The 14,161-nt window shown below is 55.3% G+C and overlaps 1 protein-coding gene across 3 annotated transcripts; it reads right to left on the bottom strand.

Moving 5' to 3' along the window:
• Positions 1–3,130: 3,130 nt before the first annotated feature.
• MAGIX (MAGI family member, X-linked) lies at positions 3,131–6,870 on the bottom strand (the record flags this gene model as incomplete). 3 transcript variants are annotated; one of them, XM_079728195.1, is made up of 6 exons in its annotated part: positions 3,131–3,751; positions 4,457–4,631; positions 4,743–4,979; positions 5,054–5,136; positions 5,899–6,045; positions 6,822–6,870. In XM_079728195.1, 6 exons carry the CDS (start codon positions 6,868–6,870, stop codon positions 3,432–3,434), a joined length of 1,011 nt encoding a protein of 336 aa, XP_079584321.1. In that variant the 3' UTR covers positions 3,131–3,431. The 3 variants fall into 3 exon arrangements, with proteins under 3 accessions (XP_079584321.1, XP_079584322.1, XP_079584323.1); XM_079728196.1 differs by lacking the exon at positions 4,743–4,979; XM_079728197.1 differs by lacking the exon at positions 4,743–4,979 and having other exon boundaries at positions 3,131–3,736.
• Positions 6,871–14,161: the final 7,291 nt, after the last annotated feature.

Here is a 14,161-nt window from a genome sequence, read left to right as displayed (position 1 = left end):
CCCCTTGCCCCTCCCGCCAAGGATTCTCCCCGCCCGGCGCACAGCCCCCAGGGCGTCCCATCTACGGGGGCGCCAGCCTCTGAGGCTTGGCAGTTCTGTGAACCATGTGTTGCAGTGGAGAGACCCTTCACGCTTTTAGCAGCCTAGGGCCGCCCCAACTCAGAACCATGGGGATTTGGCTTTGGAAGGGAATGCCTCAGTTTCCTTAGCTGTAAAAACGGCCGAGGCCAGGGTTAAACTCAGGTATGTTTCCAGAATTCGGAATATCTTGGATTTTAGAAAGTTTTCTCAATACATATAAGGTATATTATTTAACACTCTCGGCAGGGTCTGAGACTGCCCCGTTAAAAAAACAAACAAACAAACAAAAACACGTTAATATTTCCTCAAGGAATGGTGTGGACATTCACAGTAAGTGGGATAGGCCAGGCCCAAAAATTTTTCCTGGTTAAGTCAGGTCAAGTTTTGTAACCAACTTGTGGGAAAACTGTTGGTTTCCAAAGCTTTTTGGATTTCGGAATTGTGGATAAAATATCGTGGGCCGTGGAATAAACCTCTTAGCAGTGATGGAATGAGATGTCGCCAGTGCACAGGCTGAGAGAAAACAAAGGCTGTTGAGCATCAAACTGCTTGGTAAATGAAGGGTGGACGTTATTTTTTTTAATTTTTTTATTTTTTTGCGGTATGCAGGCCTCTCACTGTTGTTGTGGCCTCTCCCGTTGCGGAGCACAGGCTCCGGACGCGCAGGTCCAGCGGCCATGGCGGATCCTCCCGGACCGGGGCACGAACCCATGTCCCCTGCATCGGCAGGTGGACTCTCAACCACTGCGCCACCAGGGAAGCCCCGGACGTTATTAATAGTGTCAGAGCTCAGGGTCTGTTTCTCTGTTCTGCAATTCTAGGGAGGTCCTGGCCCCAAGTGTTGGGCTTCCATTTCCTGGTTCTAAGTAGAGGGGCTGTCAGCCCAGTCTTAGATGAAGAATGGGGAAGGAGCACAGCTTTATTTATTGCCGTGAGCTTGGCAAGATGAGAGGAAGGCTGCTGGGTGCCAGACTGGGTGAAAAGGCTGATGACATTTGAAGAGTGTGTTATCCTGAGCGAGTCATTTCTCCTGACTCAGCCTCAATTTCTGCGTCTGAGACATGCACCTGGTCACGGAATCAGGATCTCCCCCAAGATGTGCTGAGGGGCACACTCTCTCCAGAGTGAGTGTTGGTTTCATTCTCATCTCATCTGAGGAGAGGAGAGCCATGGCTGGAAGGCCAGGATGGTTCAACCCAAGGGCCTGCCTGCTTCCCCCCCACCCCTGAACCTAGGGTCCCACAAAATAAGTAAGGGGCTCCCCTCTTTCAGCCCAGGTTGCTGAAAGAGGGATTGGATAGTGGAAGGCATGAAGCATACCTTTCCCAAGGCTGAGTGTTTGCTTTCCAACTCTGTGAGGCCATGCCAGAGTTTCTAGAACAGAACAAACTCTGCTCTGTATCAGGGCCTTTGAACTTGCTGTTCTCACTGCTGTCAATGCCCTTCCCCCAGTTCTACAAATATCTAGCTTCTGGTCACTCAGGTCCCAGATCAAATATTATGTCTTCAAAGAGGCCAGCAGCCCACCATCATTACCTCCCCCACCATAACCTTTTGCTATCTTCCTAACTCTCACTTCTCTCTGAAATTATCTTTTATTTATTCATCTTCTTGTGTCTTTTCTGACATCTGTCTACACCGCCCCCACTACCTCAGCTACACAAGGTTAGAAATCCTTATATTTCATTCCTCCAGCATCTCACCAGTGTCTATCACAGTGCAAGGTAAACAGTTGGGGCTTAATTAATACTTGTCAAATGCAGGTGAGATTAAGAGGACAGGCTTGCGAATCGGGCAATATTAAATATTGCCTCCATCCCCAACTTCCTCAAGCTATTTATACTCACCGGGCCTCATTTCTCTCCTCTGTGAAATGGTCACATCGGGATTGTTGAGTCGATGTGTAACTAGATGGAAATAGATAGTGCCAGTAAAGCCGGTAGCCAGGATAAGACCAAGTAAATGGTGGCTGGCAGTACTATCGATATTATTAGTCTCCTGGGTGTGACTGTTTTTATAGGACTGGGGCTCTGGAGCCCTTTCCTGACTTCCCTAGAGCCACACTTCTACCAGGCTCTGAGTTAGGGTCAACTAGAAGCCCCAGTGCACTCCCCCACAATGCCTACAGCGCTAATCATTCAAGGGTTCACCTCTTCACCTCTTTATACCCCAACTCCCAGCCTAGCTTTACAGTCCCTCTCTCCTCCCCAGCGCCACCTTGGACACTCACACTCGAGCCCTTTCCCTCCCTCACCTCTCCAGCCCCTCCCCGTAGGGAGTAGAATTGCCCATTCCCTCCAGATCACAGCTTCCTTCGTTGGGGGGATGGGACGAAGTGTTCAGGATGTGGTGACAGCGGAGGTGACTGGACATTTCTGGCCCCGGTCAGCGCCCGCACTGGGGCTACACCGGAATCCGGCTGGCCATATAAGCCCTGGCTTTGGGGCTCTGTTCCCGGGACGGAGGAAACTCGGGCCTCTCCCAGGACCGGGAACGCCCAGCGTGTAGCGTGTGCACACAAGCACAGCTGCAGTTCGTCACCATCTATGGAAGAGGGGGGCGCGGCCCAGGGTTCTAAAAGCCTTTTTTAGCGCGGTCCGCTGACTCACACCTTCCTGGCTCCGCCCCGAAGGGGGCTACGGGGCCCCAGCTAGTGCCGTGAGGGTGGCAGTCTACAGCCAGCCAAAGCTGGCAGACCAGGCTGGAAGTGAGAGACCGCAGGTTCTTGGCGAAGGAAGCCGCCCCGGTTCTAGCCTTGCTATCCAGCCCAGCTGAGGGTCTGGACGATTCCTGGCCGGGGTTGTGGGTACACTGGTGCACTCCCCGCCACAACAGGCCCACCTCTCCATTCCCCACGCCACGCGCAATAATTAACTTTGAGCCCTTCACACGTCCAAAAAAGTGAAATGAATGGGGAGAGAAGCAGGAGTTGGCGAAGGGGAACGGCGTGGGGCTATGCCGGCAGAAGCGAAGACCTCTCTAGAGGCATGAAACAAACAGCAGGAAGTAAGCTCGCCAGTGGTTGCTAGAAGAGGCCCTCCTCGCAACCAGGTCGACCCACCCGCTGCTTTACGGGTTGGTCTCTGGCGCCCCACCCGGCCTAGAGCACCTGGCAAGTTAAGACTGGATTGAACCATTTTATTACCTCCCCCCGCCCGAAGCAAGAAGCGCAGGGCTGGCCAGTCCGGGAGGGCCGTACCACTGACGCCTCGAGGGGAGCGAGGGCTGGTCGACTGCGAAGCAGGAGGGGGGAGAAGACCAAGGAAGCTCTCCCCATGATGCTAGTGAGCGGCGGGCGGAGCACGCCAGATCCAGGTTGGGCAGTACCAAGTGACCCGTCTGCTACAGGCTCAGTGCCTCCGCCTTCCGGCTGCCATCTCCAGGGCTAACTGCGCACCCCCCGGGACCCCTAGGGCTCGCGAGAGCCGTTCCTCGCTCGGCACCAGCCAGGGTCCAGGGGAATCCGGGATGTGGTCGTTGGGGTCCTCTGTGCGGCCCTCAGGAGGAGGAACCGCGGGGTCGTCCGCCACTCCTGGGCTAGACTCCGGGCTGCCCCGGGTTTGGGGCGTCGTACGGGGTCGAGGGTGCTGAAGTGCGGAAGTGCTGGAGCTGCGAGACCTCGTCACCTCTGGTCCCCCAGGATCTGCACTGCGATCTGGGGATGGCAAGACTGCAGATTAGATTGGGCGATAGGGTGGGGAACGGAGATGGGGCCCCTTGGCTGAGGGTGGCCGGCAGACTCGAAGGGCTGCGGGAGACAGAGACCCCAGTACTTAGAGAAACCTCCCTCAATGAATGGACACGCCCTTCAGGAACCGGAGCCACTCCTCAAGACCTGACACCTCCTTTCCCGAGTCCCCTCCCTCCCTGGATGCAGAACACTTCCCTCAGGAATCAATTCCCACAACTCCCAAAGGAAGTCAAACCCCTCCGATACAGGATCCCAGACTCTCTCCCTTGCTCATCCCACCTTCCTCAACTCCCAACCCTTTCCCTAATGGATCCCTCGTCTTTTGGGACCAGACCCCCTACCCTCTGGATCCCCATCCCATCCCCTCTCCACTGAGACCCACTCTGCTTTCCCATCTGAGGACCACGACCCTTCTTTCTGAACAACCACTTTTGCCCCAACCCCCTCTTTTCTCTTCCCTCCCAGTACCTCAAAAGCCTCCCCTCTGAAATCCACCCTTATTCCTATCCTGGGACCCCGGTCTTCCCATCCCCACTTTTGAAAATATCATGACCCTCACAAGCACCAAGCCCTGATCCTCCCCATTGAGACCACCAAACCCTTCTCACCCAGGTCCCCAGCCTCTCCACTCTGTGACCCTCTTCCTCTCACAGATCCCTGACCCCAATCCTCTGAGAAACCCACCATCTTCTTTCCAGGGCCCTCCCACCCCCTCAGGCTTGCCGGGGTGGGTCTCAGGAGGAGGCCTGCTTAGCACAAGGCAGAGCCGGGGACCGCCTGCGCGAATCCGATCCATGACCTCGGCATGGGTGAGGCCCTGAGTTGACTCTCCATTGATGTGGAGCACGAGGTCGCCAGGCTGCAAGAGTGCAAGGCAAGGGGTGTTGTAGAAAGGTCAAAATGGAGAGCACATCGACAACAGGATAGGACAGGGCTGGCACCGTCGAATGGAGGGTGCCTTATGCTTCACCTGCAAGCGACCGCAGCGCTGTGCCGGCCCGTCCTTCAGCAGCCCGCGCACTGCCAGCGGAGCGTCCCCGCCTGCATCTCGGCCTCCACTTAATGTGAAGCCAAAGCCCACGGAACTGCGAACGAGTTCCACACAGAACTGATCAGAGGCCTGGGGCGGCTTCGAAGCACGACGTGCCTTACCCTCGGTCACTTGGGGCGGCGCGGTACGTGTAACCAAGGTCTCTGACCGACGATGCTGGAGTAAGGACACAAGTATACATACACTGCCGGTCTCGAGGCAGGTGGCCTCGAAGGAGGACAAGGTGGTACCTGGGGCCGGTGTTCCACGAAAGCGGCATGAGGAAGGCGACTGTCTGTGACCTCTATGTCCGCAGAATCCAGCACGCTAATGGCTGGGGGATGAAAAAGGCAGACGAAAGGGTACTATAAAGAAACTATCTAGGACCAGCCTACTGAGTTAATATTTCTAGCCTCATCTCATTCCCTTGCCTCTGGGATGCAGAGACAGACATGCTCATCCATTTAACTAGGCTCCTCCCACAAAATAAATATCCTGATCCCGCCTTCTTAGCTAATAACCCTGGGACCAGCTCTTTGAATAATCCTAAAGATCTTCCTACCTCCCTCTAATAACACGCAGATCCCGCCCCTCATATTAAACCCTTAGGCTCACCCTGCAGGGTGCTACTCCAGGAATCCGCTGCTGAAGATTCCAGGCCCCGTCCTCCAACCAGCCTATAAACTTCAATCTTTTCCCGACCTTTCGAGCCGCTACCCCAGTGCGCTTATAGACTCCACCTCCTTGACTAACATTCCAGGCCCGCCCCTTAGCCAAATGCCCGCCCCCAACCCTCTCCAGGCCCCGCCTCCTCAGAAATGCCACTCGAAACCCCGCTGACAAAACTAAAGATCAAGCTCCGCACCCACAGCTAACCTTGCAACGTTCACCTACTGCAGTAACCCTCTCTGTGTCACCTCCTAGAGGAATAGTCTAGGCTAACCCCAGCACCCTCGAATCACCACCGAGGCCCGTCCTCCCAACTCACACCCACTGGCCCCACCCAGGGGAGTAACTAACACTCCTGGGCCCGCCCCCCACAGAACCCCGCTCCACTCCGACCGCGCCCCCTGGAGGCCCCGCCCCCATCACGCACCCTCCTTGGGGCGCAGGCGCAATGTGGCGCCGGCCCGGCGTACCAGCGCCGCCACGTCGGCCGCAGCTCGGGCCGCCAGGGGGCGTGCGTCCAGCCGCGCCAGGAACTGCCGGGCTCTGGGGCCCGCGGGCGGGGGAAGGCCACGGCCTGCGCGAGTGAAAAAAACAGATCAGGGCCCACCCTGAGTCTCAGCGACCCCCTACACCCCCCCCACGACCGAAGACCTAGAATGCCCCTCAAGATCCCGAGACCACTCCCACGATACTTCTGAAAGTCACCGACTGCCCCTCTCATCTCCCGCGACCCCCGACCATCGCGGGTATGCCCGTGGACCCCCAACTGCACCCACGATATCCCTGGACAGCTATTTAACCCCAATATTCCTGGACACCTCCGAACACCCTGTGAATAACTCTGGAGGTCTCTCACTGCCCCCCATAACTCCAGATTCCAGACTCTTTCCCCGAACATCGAGAAGGATCCCGATTCCCCCACATGTCCCAACAGAACACGGTCTGCCCCCTGTGGCCCAGGCACCCCCGATTCCCCTCCAGTCATCCTAGGCAGCCCTGCCGGCCCACATATCCCCAGAGCCCCCAGCCTAACCCCCCACAATTCACCAAAGACCCCGAGTGCCCAGGTGTCCCCAGTGACCCCGGGCAGAGCCCCTCCGGCACACCTCCCCGGAGACTCCGGAGAGACCCCCGGGCCTGGTGCGCCGCCCCGCAGCGCGGGTGTGTGTAGGGCGCCTCGAGCCCAGCCCGGGTCGCTGGGCCCCAGCCCTCCACCGCCGCCGCCCGCAGCCGCTAGGGCGCCAGGGCTGCTTTGTTTACCACCTGTCAGAAGGAAAAGGTGAGGAGAAGACAGGCGGGGCGAGGGCTGGCAAGGACGCGCCAACTACCCTCCCACCCCGCGCCCCGTACCTCCTCTGCTTCCCTTAGGGTCCGTGGCGCCCCCCGCGCGCGGCTCCATGACCCGTACTTGGCCTGGTGGACGCACTGCCGCCAGCGACGCGTTTGGAGCGCCCGGGAGCGCTCACCTGGCGGCCCGCCCGGGCTTGGACGCGGCTGAGGCCGGCCGGTCCCGTGCTTGGCGCCCCAACCAGCGCGGTGACCTACCTGGCGGCCGCCAAGGAGGCCTGGCCCTGGGAGCCAGCGCGAGCTCTTGGCCTCGCTCTGCCTCAGGCGCTGACTCTCTTTCCCAGCATCATGGGAAAACTCTTTCCGCCCTGGGGATGTTGTTATTCCACCTGTGAGAGGGGGAAGTCGAGGCCCAGAGAAGTTAAGGGCCCCACCCGAGCTCTGACGACTAAAAACGGGGTGCAGAACCGGAACCCAAGTTTACCAGGGTATTCTGCAGCCTCCACCAGAGCTCTTCACCTCGTAGGCACTCAGTAAATTTGCAGTGAATGTTTCCCTACTGGGGGACTGGAAGAGTACGGTGGGCTGGGGAGGAGGGTGCCCTTGGAGCCTTTGGGAGCTCCGGGAGGCTTCAGGGGCCTGAGGATGATCGGGTTGGGGGACTCAAAAAGTAGGGAAGGGCAGGTCTCCTGGAGAGTGGAGAGGCAGTAGGAGCCTGGACTTGAGGAGCCTTTGAAGGCACATGGTGGGGGAAGGGACACTAGCCAATGAGAGGGGAGAAATGAGGCCCTTCCTAGGTTTGAAAAGGGGTGGGGCGTGTCTGGAGACAAAGCCCCCAAGGGTGGAGCACTTGGGCAGAGGGCTACTGAAGTGGAAGGAGGAATGGGGAGCTGTGAGAGAAGGCCTGTGGCCACCACTTTGTGTAAGAAGAAACTGAGGATGGGAGGGCCCCAGGGTCGCACAGTCAGCCAACAACAGCTGGGGTCTCAGGCAGCTTACCCCCAGCAGTCATCTGGTCCATGACTGTTTCATTATGGGATGTGAACACACTGTTTCCTGATGTCCATTCTGCCAGGCTGTGCAACCTCTTTCATCCACCTTTCAGGGTCCTGGTTTTGTTGTAGTTGAAAGGGCTGAATGGTCCCTGCTTTCCTTCCTCCTGTAGTCCCATGCCCCTCCCATCTCTGACCTGACCTTGTCTGTGGTGGAACACACTGGACCTCCTTCACTGCTCTGCCCTGTTCTTGTTATGACCGAATGGGGCTTTCACAGCTCCCTAAATATGCCCACTGTTATTCCCATCTCCCTGCTTTTGCCTATGCTATTCCCTCTAGGAGGCCTTTCCCAGCCTTTTGTCCACCTGGAAGGGGACTTCATGTTATCAAGGCCCAATTCAAAGTCTTCAACCCTGCATTCTTCCATTTCTGAAAAGAAAGAACACATATTTATATGCAGACGATGGATGGTTATCCCTGCAGAATTGTAAACCAAAGTGCTTCTGTCTGTGGGGATGAGTCCAAGCTGCTTTCTTTTCCTGAGTCTTCCCAAGACAACTGGGTTGAGGAGAAAAACCAAGGCTGAGCCCTAGGCATCCATATCCTCTCCTCCACTGGGAAGCCTTGCCACTCTCTCCTCCAGGGCCCAGTCCCCTTTCCCTCCCCCAGGGACCTCCCCAATCCTGCAGGGCAGTGCTGGTCACCAGGATCACTGGCCTCTCTGGGCATCTGCCTGCCTGAATGGGGATCCGCTTTGTCCCTCTTGGCCACCCCCGGGAGTCCAGCTGATGTGTGCACTCCCAGGGGTCCCCAGCAGTCCCCAGCATAAGATGGCTACATCTGCCCACCTTCTCTTCAGAGAAGACAAGATGCTTTCTTTGTATAATGCTGTGTAAACCTCTTACGTATGGCTTGTGGAATGAGAAATAAGGCAACACAAGGCACAATTATTACCCCAGTTTTATAAATTAGGAGAAGGAGGCCCAGAGAGTGAAAGCAACTTACTGTCGTCTGGCCCTGTTCTTACTGAGACTTCAAGCACTGAAGATGGAGATGGCAGCTTCCAATCTGGGGTTTGAGGCTTGGGGAACCAGTGATTGTGATAGAGGGGTGCTTAAAGATTGAGGAATGGGTGCCTGAGCTTCTATAGATTGCTTGATGGGAGGGCCTTGCAGAGGAGCATTGTCGAAAGTTCAGGATGGTGGATGGTGAAGGGAGTTTTCCAAGTATCCGGCAGCCTGGATGTTTCAGAAATGGGGCAAGGAGCTTACCAACTGGATGGGGTCTCGAAGGTTTGGAGATGGGGGATTGTTTGAGACTGGGAGATGCTCAATCTTAGGGGAGTTTGAAAAGGAATGGGGTGTCCAAGGATGGCCTCAGGGATGAATGGTAGGGACGGGACCCTGGGTGAGAGTTTTCTGAGAGCTGATACCAGCAGGGCCACAAATCTGGGGATAGGGGCAAGGATTGGGGTTGAGGGAGCCATGCTCAGGTCACCAAGGCAGCTGGCAGGGTTGGGGGGGCAGACAAAAGGCAAACCCTAGCTACAGAATGTGGAACCCTAGCTACTGCTTTGTCTGGACCCTCAGTGTACCCCTCTGGGAAGTGGTGGTAATGAAGTGTGCATGGTAAAATTGCCAAAGGATTAGGAATAAACCTTCCATACCACCTGCCTTGTGCCCAGCCAACCTGTGGTAGCAGCTCTGGTGCTTATCTTTAATCAATATTGATTACAATCAGGCTGGACAGGCCAAACCCCCTCTTAGTCATGCACCATTGTGGGTTTAAACCAATGCATTCTTAGCCTTATCCATTCATGAAAATAAGCCTTTTGCCCCTTTTAGCGTCACCTAATTCATGGATTTAAGTCAGTCCCTCTCACAACCCCACCAGTTCTTATTAATTTAATCAAATATTTCTTCTTTTTAAGAAATAGATCCTTTTTAAAGGGATTGAGTTTAATTGACATAAAATTTGATAGGTTTTGAACTTGTTACTGAACGAGATTCATTTGTTCAACACTCAGCAAGCCAAACGCTGAGACAGCAAGGTCTGCAGCAGAGAAAGGGTTTATTCACCACCTCCCCAGAGGCACAGGACTTGAGATACTTATGGGATAAAGAAGCAGGGTGGTCTTAGGCCCAGGGTAAAGTGTTTGGAGGCAGGGAAAAAGTGAGGCAATCGATGTTCTGCACAGGTGTATATGAGTTACATGCTTCTTCATGGAATGCATGTTCAAAAATGGAGGTGCTTAGCATGATCGGAGGGTGGAGTTTTCGGCCCTCTGATGTCAAAAGGTCATTCATCAAACACCTGTGCAGGCCCAGTTTTGGGTTCGGTGGTCCCAACCAGTCTTAGCTGGCTCGAATGGGACAAGAGATGACTCCAAGTTCCTGGAAAACAGTGGTAAGCCCCATTACTATAGCAACCCATATGTCAGAGGTGTTATCTGTAGGGGGTGGTAAAGGAGTCAAGAATAATTAAGGCGAGTTTGGTCAGTGAAGGCAGGTTACAAGCAGAGGGGTTTTTAACAAGCTGTTCCCTTACCTGCTGTTCTGTAAGACAAGCTCAAGAATTTGTGTCAGGCACCTGAACAGAAACACTAACCCTGTGGGGCATGGTTTCAAACTGTTTACAACTGTGAGACTATCACTACAATCAAGATAGGGAACACAATCCTCACTGCCAAAAGTTTTCTCCTGCCCCTGTGTGATTCCTCTTTCCTGCCTGCTGCCCCCACCCCCCGCCGTCACCAATCTACTTTCTTTCACTGTACATTAGTTTGCATTTTACTAGATTTTTATATAAACAGAATCATACAGAATGTACCCTTTGCGTGGGGAGGTAGGTCTTGCTTCTTTCACTTAACATAATTATTTTGAGATCCATCCAAATTTTACATCCATTTTTATTGCAGTGTAGTATTCCATTGCATGAAAATTCCAGTTTGTTGATCCATTCACCTGTTGATGGACATTTGGGTTGTTTTCATTTTGGGGCTATTAACATATGCTATGGACTTGTGTCTCCCCCAAATTCATGTATTAAATCTCTAACCCCCAATGTGATTGTATCTGGAGATAGAGTCTTTAGGAGGAAAATAAGGTTAAATGATGTCATAAGACAGAAGTTCCCTGGTGGTCTAGTGGTTAGGATTTGGCGCTTTCACTGCTGTGGCCCGAGTTCAACTTCTGGTCAAGGAACTGAGACACTGCAAGCCACAGGACGTGGCCAAAATTTTAAAAAATGTCATAAGAGTGGGGTCCTAATCTGTTAGGATGTGGCCTGATAAGAAGAGGAAGATCTCTCTCTCTCTCTCTCTCTTCCATGTGGGGATACAGAGTGAAGATGGCCATTTGCAAGCTGGGAAGAGAGCCTTACCAGGAACCAAACTGGCTAGCACCTTGGTCTTTGATGTTCCAGCCTCCAGAACCGTGAGAGATAAATTTCTGTTAAGTCACATGGTATTTTGTTATGGCAGCCTGAGATGACTAAGACAACAAATAAAGCTTCTATGAACATTCATTTAACAAATATTTGTGTAGACATATGCTTTCATTTCTTTTAGGTAAATACCTAGGAGTGGAATGGCTGGATCATACATGTAAGTTTAACTTTTCAAAGATACTGCTGGACTTCCCTGGTGGTCCAGCGGTTAAGACTCAGTGCTTCCAATGCTGGAGATGTGGGTTTGATCCCTGGTTTGGTAACTAAGATCCCGCATGCTGCGAGGTGCAGCCAAAAAAAACAAAAAACAAAAAACCGATACTGCCAAACTGTTTTTTAAAATGCTATATACCATTTTCCATTTCCATCCACAGTATATGAGGGAATTCCCCCGGGGGTCCATTGGTTAGGGACTCGGTGCTTTCACTGTCTGGGGCCTGGGTTCAATCACTCGTTGGGGAAATAAGATCCCACAAGTCCCACGGCACGACCAAAGAAAAAACTAAACAGTATATGAGAGTTCCATTTCCTCCACACGTTCACAAACAGTTGGTATGGTCAGATTTTTAATTAACTTTAGCCATTCTAATGTGTGTAGTGGTATTTCATCATGATTTTAACTTGCATTACCCAAAAGACTAATAATATTAAGCATTGTTTACACGCTTATTTGCCATGTGTATATGTTCCTTGGTAAAGTTTGTGTTCAGATCTTTTGCCTGTTTCTTTCTCCACAAAGTGGTGGCCACAGGCCTTCTCTCACAGCTCCCCATTCCTCCTTCCACTTCAGTAGCCCTCTGCCCAAGTGCTCCACCCTTGGGGGCTTTGTCTCCAGACACGCCCCACCCCTTTTCAAACCTAGGAAGGGCCTCATTTCTCCCCTCTCATTGGCTAGTGTCCCTTCCCCCACCATGTGCCTTCAAAGGCTCCTCAAGTCCAGGCTCCTACTGCCTCTCCACTCTCCAGGAGACCTGCCCTTCCCTACTTTTTGAGTCCCCCAACCCGATCATCCTCAGGCCCCTGAAGCCTCCCGGAGCTCCCAAAGGCTCCAAGGGCACCCTCCTCCCCAGCCCACCGTACTCTTCCAGTCCCCCAGTAGGGAAACATTCACTGCAAATTTACTGAGTGCCTACGAGGTGAAGAGCTCTGGTGGAGGCTGCAGAATACCCTGGTAAACTTGGGTTCCGGTTCTGCACCCCGTTTTTAGTCGTCAGAGCTCGGGTGGGGCCCTTAACTTCTCTGGGCCTCGACTTCCCCCTCTCACAGGTGGAATAACAACATCCCCAGGGCGGAAAGAGTTTTCCCATGATGCTGGGAAAGAGAGTCAGCGCCTGAGGCAGAGCGAGGCCAAGAGCTCGCGCTGGCTCCCAGGGCCAGGCCTCCTTGGCGGCCGCCAGGTAGGTCACCGCGCTGGTTGGGGCGCCAAGCACGGGACCGGCCGGCCTCAGCCGCGTCCAAGCCCGGGCGGGCCGCCAGGTGAGCGCTCCCGGGCGCTCCAAACGCGTCGCTGGCGGCAGTGCGTCCACCAGGCCAAGTACGGGTCATGGAGCCGCGCGCGGGGGGCGCCACGGACCCTAAGGGAAGCAGAGGAGGTACGGGGCGCGGGGTGGGAGGGTAGTTGGCGCGTCCTTGCCAGCCCTCGCCCCGCCTGTCTTCTCCTCACCTTTTCCTTCTGACAGGTGGTAAACAAAGCAGCCCTGGCGCCCTAGCGGCTGCGGGCGGCGGCGGTGGAGGGCTGGGGCCCAGCGACCCGGGCTGGGCTCGAGGCGCCCTACACACACCCGCGCTGCGGGGCGGCGCACCAGGCCCGGGGGTCTCTCCGGAGTCTCCGGGGAGGTGTGCCGGAGGGGCTCTGCCCGGGGTCACTGGGGACACCTGGGCACTCGGGGTCTTTGGTGAATTGTGGGGGGTTAGGCTGGGGGCTCTGGGGATATGTGGGCCGGCAGGGCTGCCTAGGATGACTGGAGGGGAATCGGGGGTGCCTGGGCCACAGGGGGCAGACCGTGTTCTGTTGGGACATGTGGGGGAATCGGGATCCTTCTCGATGTTCGGGGAAAGAGTCTGGAATCTGGAGTTATGGGGGGCAGTGAGAGACCTCCAGAGTTATTCACAGGGTGTTCGGAGGTGTCCAGGAATATTGGGGTTAAATAGCTGTCCAGGGATATCGTGGGTGCAGTTGGGGGTCCACGGGCATACCCGCGATGGTCGGGGGTCGCGGGAGATGAGAGGGGCAGTCGGTGACTTTCAGAAGTATCGTGGGAGTGGTCTCGGGATCTTGAGGGGCATTCTAGGTCTTCGGTCGTGGGGGGGGTGTAGGGGGTCGCTGAGACTCAGGGTGGGCCCTGATCTGTTTTTTTCACTCGCGCAGGCCGTGGCCTTCCCCCGCCCGCGGGCCCCAGAGCCCGGCAGTTCCTGGCGCGGCTGGACGCACGCCCCCTGGCGGCCCGAGCTGCGGCCGACGTGGCGGCGCTGGTACGCCGGGCCGGCGCCACATTGCGCCTGCGCCCCAAGGAGGGTGCGTGATGGGGGCGGGGCCTCCAGGGGGCGCGGTCGGAGTGGAGCGGGGTTCTGTGGGGGGCGGGCCCAGGAGTGTTAGTTACTCCCCTGGGTGGGGCCAGTGGGTGTGAGTTGGGAGGACGGGCCTCGGTGGTGATTCGAGGGTGCTGGGGTTAGCCTAGACTATTCCTCTAGGAGGTGACACAGCGAGGGTTACTGCAGTAGGTGAACGTTGCAAGGTTAGTTGTGGGTGCGGAGCTTGATCTTTAGTTTTGTCAGCGGGGTTTCGAGTGGCATTTCTGAGGAGGCGGGGCCTGGAGAGGGTTGGGGGCGGGCATTTGGCTAAGGGGCGGGCCTGGAATGTTAGTCAAGGAGGTGGAGTCTATAAGCGCACTGGGGTAGCGGCTCGAAAGGTCGGGAAAAGATTGAAGTTTATAGGCTGGTTGGAGGACGGGGCCTGGAATC

This window comes from Hyperoodon ampullatus, assembly GCF_949752795.1.
Source record: "Hyperoodon ampullatus genome assembly, chromosome: X".
Classification (NCBI taxonomy): domain Eukaryota; kingdom Metazoa; phylum Chordata; class Mammalia; order Artiodactyla; family Ziphiidae; genus Hyperoodon; species Hyperoodon ampullatus.
Note: the sequence above shows the minus strand (reverse complement) of the source record. Positions and strands in the feature narration are given on the sequence as shown.